This window comes from Giraffa tippelskirchi, chromosome 7, assembly GCF_054371585.1.
Source record: "Giraffa tippelskirchi isolate mGirTip1 chromosome 7, T2T-mGirTip1v1.2.pri, whole genome shotgun sequence".
NCBI lineage: Eukaryota > Metazoa > Chordata > Mammalia > Artiodactyla > Giraffidae > Giraffa > Giraffa tippelskirchi.
In genome coordinates, this window is record NC_137281.1 from 15,974,795 (window position 1) to 15,984,976 (window position 10,182).

The 10,182-nt window shown below is 52.7% G+C and overlaps 2 protein-coding genes across 5 annotated transcripts; one reads left to right on the forward strand and one right to left on the reverse strand.

Moving 5' to 3' along the window:
• Positions 1–4,209: 4,209 nt before the first annotated feature.
• On the forward strand, positions 4,210–7,125 carry TYROBP (transmembrane immune signaling adaptor TYROBP). 4 transcript variants are annotated; one of them, XM_081505783.1, is made up of 5 exons: positions 4,210–4,334; positions 4,724–4,750; positions 4,913–5,047; positions 5,202–5,248; positions 6,893–7,125. In XM_081505783.1, the coding sequence occupies exons 1-5, from the start codon at positions 4,280–4,282 to the stop codon at positions 6,956–6,958; spliced, it is 330 nt and encodes a 109-aa protein (XP_081361909.1). In that variant the 5' UTR covers positions 4,210–4,279; the 3' UTR covers positions 6,959–7,125. The 4 variants fall into 4 exon arrangements, with proteins under 4 accessions (XP_081361909.1, XP_081361911.1, XP_081361912.1 ...); XM_081505785.1 differs by having other exon boundaries at positions 4,214–4,334; positions 5,205–5,248; XM_081505786.1 differs by lacking the exon at positions 4,724–4,750 and having other exon boundaries at positions 4,253–4,334.
• Positions 7,126–7,265: 140 nt separating this feature from the next.
• On the reverse strand, positions 7,266–10,113 carry HCST (hematopoietic cell signal transducer). The gene is made up of 6 exons (XM_081505788.1): positions 9,951–10,113; positions 9,571–9,756; positions 8,604–8,780; positions 8,191–8,214; positions 7,645–7,776; positions 7,266–7,415 (listed from the first exon to the last, which is right to left on the reverse strand). Exons 3-6 carry the CDS (start codon positions 8,644–8,646, stop codon positions 7,375–7,377), a joined length of 240 nt encoding a protein of 79 aa, XP_081361914.1. The 5' UTR covers positions 8,647–8,780; positions 9,571–9,756; positions 9,951–10,113; the 3' UTR covers positions 7,266–7,374.
• Positions 10,114–10,182: the final 69 nt, after the last annotated feature.

Consider the following 10,182-nt stretch of genomic DNA (forward strand, 5'->3'; position numbering starts at 1 on the left):
TATGTGCATATTGAGATGAAGAAAATCTTGGTGACTGTTTTTGGAGACTACCTACCATGGGTGGCTTAAATGAGGTAGAAGTTTCTCTCTCTCATGAGTCCAGGGCTCCTCCAGTGTGATGGGTACAGAGGCTCCTCCTATCCTATTGCTCTTTTGTGCTTATTATGTTGCCCTTATCTACTTGTTTTAATGTGATCCCTCCCTTATTGAAATTCCAGCAAATGAGAAAATTGAAGAAGGATAGAGTATACTCTTCCATGAAAGCCATGGCCTATATGTTGCTCATTCACTTCCAACGTGGCCCATCAGCCAGAGTGAAGTCATATAGCCTTTTAAATGCAAATGAAGCCAGGAGATAACAGTCTTTAGTCTAGTGCCCAGAGGCCCAGAGGAAAATTCTACATGGGGGACAGCAGGTATAAAGGTCCTGAGGTGAGAATGAGCTTGACTTACTCAAGAAACAGCAAGACCAGTGCAGCTCCAGTAGGGGAAGTGAGGGGAAGAGAGGAAGGAGGGGAAGACAGAGAGATGGACAGGTCTTTATATGAACATACATTTTCTTTTTTAATTTTTAAAATTTCATTAGTTATTTTGGCTGCACTGGGTGCTCACCAAGGCATGTGGGCCCTTAGTTGGGACATGTAGGGTTCTTTAGTTGACGCTTGTAGGCTTAGTTGCAGTATCTGGGAGCTCAAACCCTGGGTTCCCCAACCAGGGATTGAACCCGGGTGCCACATCCCCACCAGCCTGGTCGCGTTGAGAGTGCAGAGTGTTATCTACTGGACCACCAGGCAAGTCCCTGAATGTGTGTTTGCAGTTCTCTGCAGTAAATGCCTTCTTTGTGGAATTGCTGGATCTATGTGTAGGTGACTATTTAAATTTAAAAAATATATGTATTTATTTTTTTGGCAATGTCAGGTCTTAGTTGCAGCACTCAGGATATTCTATGGCAGTTGCACCAGCTTAGTTGCTCCGAGGCATGTGGAATCCTAGTTCCCCAGTCAGGGACTGAACGCACGTCCCTTGCACTGCAGGGCAGATTCTTAACCACTGGGCCAGCATAGAAGTCTCGGTGACTACTTAAATTTATAAGAAACTACCAAGCTCTTTTCCGAGGTGGTGGTTCTATTCCACATTTCCAATTGCCCCTCATCTCTGCTGACACTTGACAGGGTCAGTCTTTTTAATTTTCGTCACTCTAGTGGGCGTGTAGTGGTGTTTCACTGTGGTTTTAGCTTGTATTTCCCTCATGACTAATGATGTTGAACGCTTTTTCACGTGTTATTCGGCTAGTCACATCTCTTCTTTGCTGACGTGTCTGTTCAAAACCTTCTGCCATTAAAAAAAGTCAGTGATTTGCCTGGCTGCTGGGGGGAGGGTGAACGCTGGTGAGGGTCGGGGGAATGGAAGCAGGGAGTGGGGGAAGGGACTGTAGCTTCCAGAGAGGCAAGCTTGTCACAGACTCAACCCATGGCCTGTTTTCTGGGAAAGTCAACTTTGACCTTCCCCAATGCTTGGGCTGCTACCAAGAGAGTCTGAGACACTTTACAGATCTCGTGGGGTTCGGGGCAGCCCTGCTTCCTGGAGTCAGGCACTGGGGGGAGGGGTCTGCCCTCCATTTCTGTCTCTTCCTTCACCCAGTGGGATGGAGACCCTGGACTGGAGACCAGCTGGCATATTAGGGTCTGTACCAGTACAGCTATGCTTGTGCTTAGTCGCTCAGTTGTGTCCAACTCTTTGCGACCCCATGGGGCTGTATGGACTGCAGCCCACCAGGCTTCTCTGTCCATGGAATTCTCCAGGCAAGAACACTGGAGTGGGCTGCCATTTCCATTTCCGGGGAGTACAGCTGTACCCGTGGCTAAAATATTGGAATGCTTCACATTGCCACCACCTCGGCCCATTCCCTTGGAACACCTCGGACTTCCCCACATCTCAGCAGCAAAGGGGGACCCCGAAACTCAGACCCAGCCCTGTGGCCGCATCTGATTGGAGGGTGCTTGGGTGTGGGCTGTTAGACTGGGGACAGTCCAGGCCTGGCTGGAATTGGAAGAATCAGATCAGGAGGCTGAGGCTGAGAGGTAGGAGGAGGACTTTTTTCTGAAGGGGAGCCCAGAACTGGAGACATGAGTTGTTGTTTAGTCACTATGGCGTGTCCGACTCTTTAGCGACTCCATGGACTATAGCCCGCCAGTCTCCTCTGTCCATGGGGTTCTCAAGGCAAGAATACTGGAGTGGGTTGTCATTTGCTTCTCCAGGGGATCTTCCTGACCCAGGGATTGAACCCGTGTCTGCGGATTCTTTACCACTGAGTCACCTGGGAAGCCTTGAAATGCTAGTAACAATAACAGTGATATTGATAATGATTAACATTCACTGAGCATTTACTGTGTGCCAGGCAGGCCTGATTCTCACGGACCTCACAAAATCCTCACAAGAACTGGACCACTGCTGCCGCATCCTGGCCCCCTGCTCCCACCCCTGCCTCCAACAGTCAGGTCCCCACGCCCAGCCAGAGGGAGCCTGTTGACTCCTGAGTCAGATCAGGGCCCTCCTGGCTCAGAGCTTCCTCTGGTCTCTGATTGCCCCTGGCTCACTGGGCTTCAACCACCTTGAGACGCCTGAGCAGGCAGGCCCTGCTCACTCCAGGCATGGTGGTGGCGGCGGCATGTTGCTTCTTCCGTGACAGGACTCGGCCAGGCCTGGGCAGTGGCAGTGTTTAATAGCCAGTGCCGCCTGGAGCTTGGCTGTGACCCTCTTCCAGACTCCAAATACCCACCCCCGACTCCAACAGGTCCCTCAGGCTCTGTCCCATGACTGGCATCCAGTTTCCCCTTTTTCTCTCGTGAGCCCAGGCCCAGGGAGCTGTGGGAGTGCCGCCTGGACGGAGCTTCCTGTCACTGGCCCATCCCCCTATAGCCCCTAACCTCAGGTTCCTCCTTCCCCAGCTCTGGCTCCTCTCCTGTTGGGGCTAAAAGTCCTTGTCATCTCCTGGGTGGCCTCCCTCAGTGTGGGCTTCCAGCCACTTCCTCATTTGGTGGGGGCAGCCCAGCCTGGCCCAGTGTCACCCATCGCCCCCCACCTGCCTCACCCCAAAGCCCTAGGCCTGGGTCTGTGCTGTGTGCATCTGTGTGACTGCCTAGTCTTCTCCCTCTTTCTCTGCCTGATCACCATTTTCTCCTTCCCTCGCCTCCATCTTGGTTCTTCTCTCTTTTTCTCTAAGGGTCAGATATCGGTCTTTGGGTCCTGGGTTCTATGTCCACCTTTATTTGCTGTGTCACTTTGGGCGAGTGTCTTTATCCTTCTCGAAAATGGGATAAAAGCATCTACCTCAGAAGGGTGTGCTGTGCTTCATCATTCAGTCATATCTGACTCTTCGCGACCCCATGGACTGTAGCCCACCAGGCTCCTCTGTCCATGCAGATTCTCCAGGCAAGAATACTGGAGTGGGTAGCCTATCCTTCCTCCAGGGGATCTTTCCAACCCAGGGATCAAACCCAGGTCTCCCACATTCCAGGTGGATTCTTTACCGTCTGAGCCACCAGGGAAGCCCAAGAATACTGGAGTGGATAGCCTATCCCTTCTCCAGGGGATCTTCCCAGCCCAGGAATTGAACCAGGGTCTCCTGAATTACAGGCGGATTCTTTACTGAGCTACCAGGGAATCCGCCTCAGAATGGTGTGCTTGGGTTTAAATGCATTAACACTTGGACAGGGTGCCTGTACATTACTAAAACCCATATCCTGGTGGTCTCTTTTAATATCCTACGAACACTACAAGGTTCTGATTGTCAAATAAATATAACTGGTGCTTATAAAAAGCTGACAAGGGTCAGACCCAGTTCTAGAGATACAAATTCATTCAACCCCTACAACACCCTTCAAAGTAGGTACTATTTTACTCCTTGTTTTACAGGTGAGGAAATTGAGGCCCAGAGAGGTTGAGTGACTTGCTCAAGGTTGTCCAGCCAGGAAAAGGCAGAGATCAGGTCCAATCACAGCCAGAGATCCTCCTGTGACAATGATGGCGGACCTCTGTCTGGGGGTGAAGGTTGAATTGACACATCCTCCGTTGCCCTTCATTCTAACCAATGGAGGCTGCAGCCTGGGGTGTCTGGGCCTGACTTTCTTTGGTGTTGTCTGTCTCTGTTCCTCCTCCCCATGTCCCCTCCTCCCTCCTGCCACCACCCACCTCAGACTTCCTCCTTTACTTGGTTGGACACTACGCCACATCCCATCCGCCTTGGACTGTCTTGGTGTCCAGCAGCGTTGCCTGCATCATGGGGGGCCTTAGACCCTCTGACAGGCTCCTATCTCTCCTTCTGACTGTGGGTGGTGAGTTGGGGGCTTCTGCAGCTTCTGGGCTCAGCACGGGGCAGGGCAGGGAGCTGGGCGGAAGAGAGAATCGAAGTGGGGTGGGGGAGTGTTGGGACCGCAGCAGATCCCCAGCCCCCAAACCCTATGAGTCTCTCCCAGAGCCTGCGCCACCACCACCCCCACCACCCCCGCCCAAGATTTAGCCTCAGGGAGAAGCAGAGGAAGGGGACTCTAAGGGTGTTGCGACAGGACAAGTCATGTAGAAGGAACACAGTCCAGAGGCCTTGATGACGGCCCACAGGTCCCACTCGTGCCCGCCGGGGATCAGGAGACACCCTCCCCAGCTTCTATGCCCACTCTGCAGTCACAGCCCCGTGTCTCAGTTTACCTTTTTTTCCTCTCCTCAGGTCTCAGCCTCGTCCAGGCCCAGAGTGGTAAGTCTAGACCCTGCAATCCCCCACCCTACATCCCAAAGACCACCCCACCTCTGGACCCTCTCCCAGTCTCTCCACACCTCCCCCCCGGATGACTGACACCTCCTCCCAATTCCCACTCCCACTGGTCTCCCCTGACTCCTGTACCACATCCATTCCCAGAATGCAACTGCTCCTCGGTGAGCCCTGGTGTGCTGGCAGGGATCGTGCTGGGGGACCTGATGCTGACCCTCCTCATCGCCCTGGCCGTGTACTACCTGGGTCGGCTAGTCCCTCGGGGGCGAGGGGCTGCAGACGGTGAGTGGGGCTGGCTGGGGATGGGTTGGGACCCTCTGAGGACTTGCCTGGCAAGGGAAGGGTAAGCTCCCAAGTCATAACCACCCAAAGGGAGGTGATGGAGGGGCTGACTTTGGAACAAGAAAATAGCCCCAATTCTAACCTCACCCCCAAGCAGTGACCCGGAAACAGCACATCACGGAGACAGAGTCGCCTTATCAGGTAAGGAAACCAAGTTCTTGCTTCATCTCTCACTCCGGCCCTGTGGCTGTCTGTCCGAAATGCCCCTCCCCCAGTCCCCGCAGAACCCAGACCCTGAAGCCACTTTCTCAAGAGCTCCTCAAACATTGAAGATGAAGCATCCAAAACTGCTTTCAGTGATCAATCATGACCTTACGCTCAGCTTAAAATGTACAGAGGGGAAATTCAGGAATGGTTTGCCTCAGCCAGAAGGCAGGAAAAGCCCAGCCCAGGACATGCTGATTTCTCAGAGAAGTCCTCCGAAGAGCAGAGGATATAATTCAACCCTAATTTGCTAACTTTAAAATGAGGAGTTTTAGAATTAATAGTGGGGGGCAGGGAGCGGATTTTGTCTCCTTTTGAGAAACTGACAAAAGCCAGAGACTCCTCAGAAAAATCCATATGAAAAATACAAAATTGTGCATATAATCTACGGGCGGTGCAAGTATCCTTGAAACTCTCCTTAAGAACCATGATATAGAGACTTCCCTGGTGGTCCAGTGGCTGAGACTCTGCACTCCCAATGCAGGGAGCTCAGGTTCGATCCCTGGTCAGGGAACTAGATCCCGCATGCCACAACTAAGAATCACGATGCAAATGTCCTCTTTCCATCTCCCACCTCCTGTCAGTGTTATTCTTAACCCTTTATGGGGTCATGAGTTCCTCTGAGAATCTAATGGAAGACAAACAGATCCTCTCCAGAAAGATGAACTCCCAGACCAGGCATTTGTCTGTGATTTTAGGTATTCTATCTGAGGCAGGCATCTTGGAGCCACAGACCCTTACTCCACCCCCACTGTGAACCCTGCTCTGTGAAGTCTGTTTTACTTGTCTGCAACCAGCTCTGGTTTGCCTTACTTGTGGCTTGAAAGTCTCTCTGTAAAGTATAAGAATCTCAAGTTTGGCTCCATGAGGACCAGAAGACTCAGGGAGATTTCCAGTTACTGGGAGGTAGTGACATTTTAGGGCAAAGCCCCAATTTATTCATTCCTTTGGTGAAATTTGTTGAGGGCCTGTATAGGCTGGATGCTGGTGAGCTTACATCCTAGTTGGGGAGACAGACTTGAAGCAAATTAACAAGATCACTTGGGGAGGCAGTATGAAGAAAATAAAGCAGGTTGATGTGACAATGACTGGGGTGTGGGGAGGAGAAACTAGAGATGAGGAAATCAAGAAATGCCTCTCAGGGAATTCCCTGGTGGTCCAGTGGTTAAGACTCTGTGCTTCCAATGCAGGGGGCCCAGGTTTGATCTCTGGTCTCAGGGAACTAGGATTCCACATGCCATGTGGTCAAAGGAAAAAAGAAATGCCTCTCTGAGAAAATGCCATGAGCTAAGACTAGAAGGGGGAGAAGGAATCTCCCATGGGAATATCTGGGGGAATGGTGTTCCAGGCAGAGTGAAAAGCGCACCCAAAGGCCCCTTGCCTGGGGCATAATGGTGAGGCAGAGGGAAGAGGGGAACCTTGAATGCCCTTGAATAAAATCCAGATCTCTTTCATGGCTACAAAGTTGAAGAAGCTGCCAGGGGCCCTGCCAGCCCCTGGGAGAAAGCTAGATTTTCAGTTTATCTGGTCCATACCCTGGTGGTCCTTTCACTGATGGTCCACACCCTGTCCATCCCTTAGGAGCTCCAAGGCCAGAGGACAGATGTCTACAGCGACCTCAACACACAGAGGCCGTATTACAAATGAGTCCAAAGCAGGGCAGTGAACAACCTGATGCCTGGATCCAGTCATTCTTGATACCTGCTCAGCACTCTACTCCTAATCCCATCAAGACATGGATCCACAATGTGGCCTCCATGAGGTGTCAGACCTCTCCCTACTACTGCCCCCAAGTAAACATTGGAGCACACAAACAATGCTGAGTTATTCCAGATCCCTGGGCTGATGGGGTGGGGATATATGGGGTCCTGGGGGGATCAAGGACCCAGAAAACAGATAAATGAGAAAGAGCCTTTGGGGAACCTAGGTTCTTTGAGAAAGAATTAGAACAAGAGGTATTTCAATGGCTTTATTCCAGCCCCAAAGCAGGGTGGATTTTCTTGTGCCACCACCCACATGCAGGATGAGAGGGTCAGAAGTCAAAACTCGCAGTTACAGGGAAGTCAACCCCTGCCAGGCATGTTGATGTAGATTTTGCCATCTTCTGGGGGTGGGGGAGAGAAAGCATGAGGCCTGACCACCCACCTCCCACCCACACCTCCACCCCCTTGGGGGCCCCCAGCCTCAGGGGTTTTCTCAGGAGTTCCCCCAAGCACCGCCCCCAGGGTTTCCCCAGAACCTCGAGGGCTTGCCCAAGGGGGGTCCCCGCCCTGGGGACCCCCCTCTCTGGGGACATCTTGTCCCTTTAGACCCAGCCCTGTCCCTGTTCTCACCTTGGGTGGGCCTGCTGCGTAGGCGCGCACACACAAACACCACCACCACAATTAGCAGTGACACAACAGCATCCGCAGCCACAAGGCCTGCCAGGAGTGGCAGAGAGAGGGGCCCACATCCGGAACAGGAACCTGAAGGGTGGGGACCAAGACAAGAAGGCGGCTGAGGGGGGTTCCAGACACTCAGGGCTGGGCTTCAGGCATATGATGCAAAGGAAATCACTTTGGTGGTGGGTGTCCCAGAATTCCTGGGGAAGGAGAGGGGTGATGGAGATTCGGAGAGAAGCTGGGGATGTCCTAGGGCTCCCAGGACTGTGCTTTGGGCACAGTGAGTACCCCTGAAGACAGGTCAGGGGGTTGGCGCATTGTTGGGCCTTCAGTTTGGTGATGAAGATGGTGACGTGGGGACCCAGAGAGGGCTGCAGATCCTCTGGCGGCTCCAACTCGAGGATGAGAAGTGAGATTCAGGACTCACAGGCCACACTTTAGGAATGGAAGCAGGACCTGAAGTGATGCTGCGAAGGGGAGGGGGTGTTGGTTTCTCACCTGGGGTCATCTGAGCTGCAGCCACTGTGGAAGGAGAGGGAAGGCAGATCAGTGGGCAGAGGTGATTCTCAAAACAAGGTGCAGGGAAAGGAGATGCCCTGAGAAATAACCTCCATTCCGGAGAGATCAAATGAGAAGAGGGGCCAAGTGGGAGGGGAGTGCCTAAAGACCCAGAGAGAGACAGGAAATCAGAAGTAGAGGCAGAGACCCAGCAGTAGAAGGGGATGGACAGGCAGCCATCCAAATTCAGCTTCCCTTCCCAAAGAAGCGGCCCAGAAGTTTATTTCTGGAAAGGAAAGGGCACTGAGAGAAGGACCCGCCCTCAGCACCCCTCCCTTCAGATGCCACCCCAAACTGTCCTGTTCACAAAACTCTAACATCCCCCCCCCAGCCCCCGTAAACACTGGCTTCACCTGGGAGCAAAAGCAGGAACAGGAGGTTGCCTGGTGGGACCATGGTGGGCTGGGGGCTGGAAGGGACCTCTCAAAGGGCTTTGGTCCAGAGAAGTCTTGAGGAACAATGGGGGAGTGGAGAGGCAGCAATAGCGGATGTCACCCTGCTGGTGACAAGGCCACCTGCTTCCTGTGTGTCTGTGTGGGAGGGGGAGAGGTGATGGATCTCTCTGACTGCCTTCAGGGACAAACCAGGGGGAGGGTCAGAGAGACCAGGGAGGCTGCTATGATTGTCTAGGTGAGACATAACAGGTAGACCAGGGTGCGGGCACTGGGGAGATTTTGGCAAGATTTTTAAAGTAGAGACGACAAAATTTGGTGATAGAGTGGATATGAGTGTGTATGAGAGAGAGGGATCTAGGATGACCAAAGATTCTGGTCTGAGCAACTAAGAAGAAGGACAGAGAATCCTTTGACAGGATGGAGAAGGAGGGGAAGCAGGTTTAGGGGAAAAAGTGCCCAGGTTTGGCAAACTGCGTTGGAAATGCCTGATAGAGCTCCCTGTGGAGAAGCTGAATGACCACAGCGGCCTCTTTTGAGTTCATGGGATGTCTGGTCTGGAGATGTAAATTTGGGGACTGATGGCTCATGGATGTTATTTAAAGCCATAAGACTGGATGAGATCATCAAGGAAGTGAGTAGAGACAGAGGAGCAACACCACATCCCCCAACACCAAGAAAGGGTGAAGAGGAGTAAACAGGCAGGAAAACGGAAGGAGCAGCAAGCGAGGGAGAAGAACCAGGAGAGCACAGTCTTGAAAGCAGGGGAGAAATGTGATTTACATGGTCACCAAGATGGGAACTGAGAAATGAGCCTCCCACTGGAATGACAGTCTGCTTGAGGGCTGGGAATTCCTGCCTGGGTTCGATCCCTGGGTCGGGAAGTTCCACTGGAGAAGGAAATGGCAACCCACTCCAGTATTCTTGCCTGGAGAATCCCATGGACGGAGGAGCCTGGTAGGCTACAGTCCACGGGGTCGCAAAGAGTCGGACACGACTGAGCGACTTCCCAGTATTCCCAGTAGTTCACAGCTACACCACAGCACCCAGCAAAGTGCCTCCCTTGCAGTAATAAATTCTTTTTAATGACGAATGAACAAATGAGAACTGGCCTCTGAAAAAGAAGGTGATGTGGGGAAGAGGGGAAATTTGAGTCCACCTATATCACTCTTACCTACAGACCTTTCCTCCCTTGAGACCAGGGAGTCCAGAACCCCAGCCCCCTTCTCCTTGGACCTGGTATTACTGGCAGGGTCCTCCCACCCTCTGCCAGCCCAGGGCCTTGAAGTCAAGGCCTCCAACACCCACTTGGATAAAGATCCAGAAATTCGGGTCCCCAGTTCCCTCCTTCTTCAAGAGTCCGCCACCCCAGGCACCTTCTCCCTCAGACCAAAGTTAGGGTTCCCAATTCCTCTTTCCCAGGAGACCTCGGAGTCGGGCCTTCAAAATAAGCTCCGCCCATTCAGACACCAGATTCGCTCGAGCGCACCGCGGGGACTCCCGGGCTTGTGGGCGGGGCCCTGCCCAGGACTGGGCGGGG

Coding starts and splice junctions, on each gene's coding strand:
- TYROBP (XM_081505783.1), top strand. CDS start 4,280: ATGGGGGGCCTTAGACCCTCTGACAGGCTCCTATCTCTCCTTCTGACT. Junction 4,751..4,912: donor CCTCGTCCAGGCCCAGAGTG/GTAAGTCTAGAC, acceptor ATCCATTCCCAG/AATGCAACTGCTCCTCGGTG. Junction 5,249..6,892: donor AGACAGAGTCGCCTTATCAG/GTAAGGAAACCA, acceptor TCCATCCCTTAG/GAGCTCCAAGGCCAGAGGAC.
- HCST (XM_081505788.1), bottom strand. CDS start 8,646: ATGGTCCCACCAGGCAACCTCCTGTTCCTGCTTTTGCTCCCAG. Junction 7,777..8,190: donor TGCAGCTCAGATGACCCCAG/GTGAGAAACCAA, acceptor CCCACCCTTCAG/GTTCCTGTTCCGGATGTGGG. Junction 7,416..7,644: donor ACGCAGCAGGCCCACCCAAG/GTGAGAACAGGG, acceptor CCCCACCCCCAG/AAGATGGCAAAATCTACATC.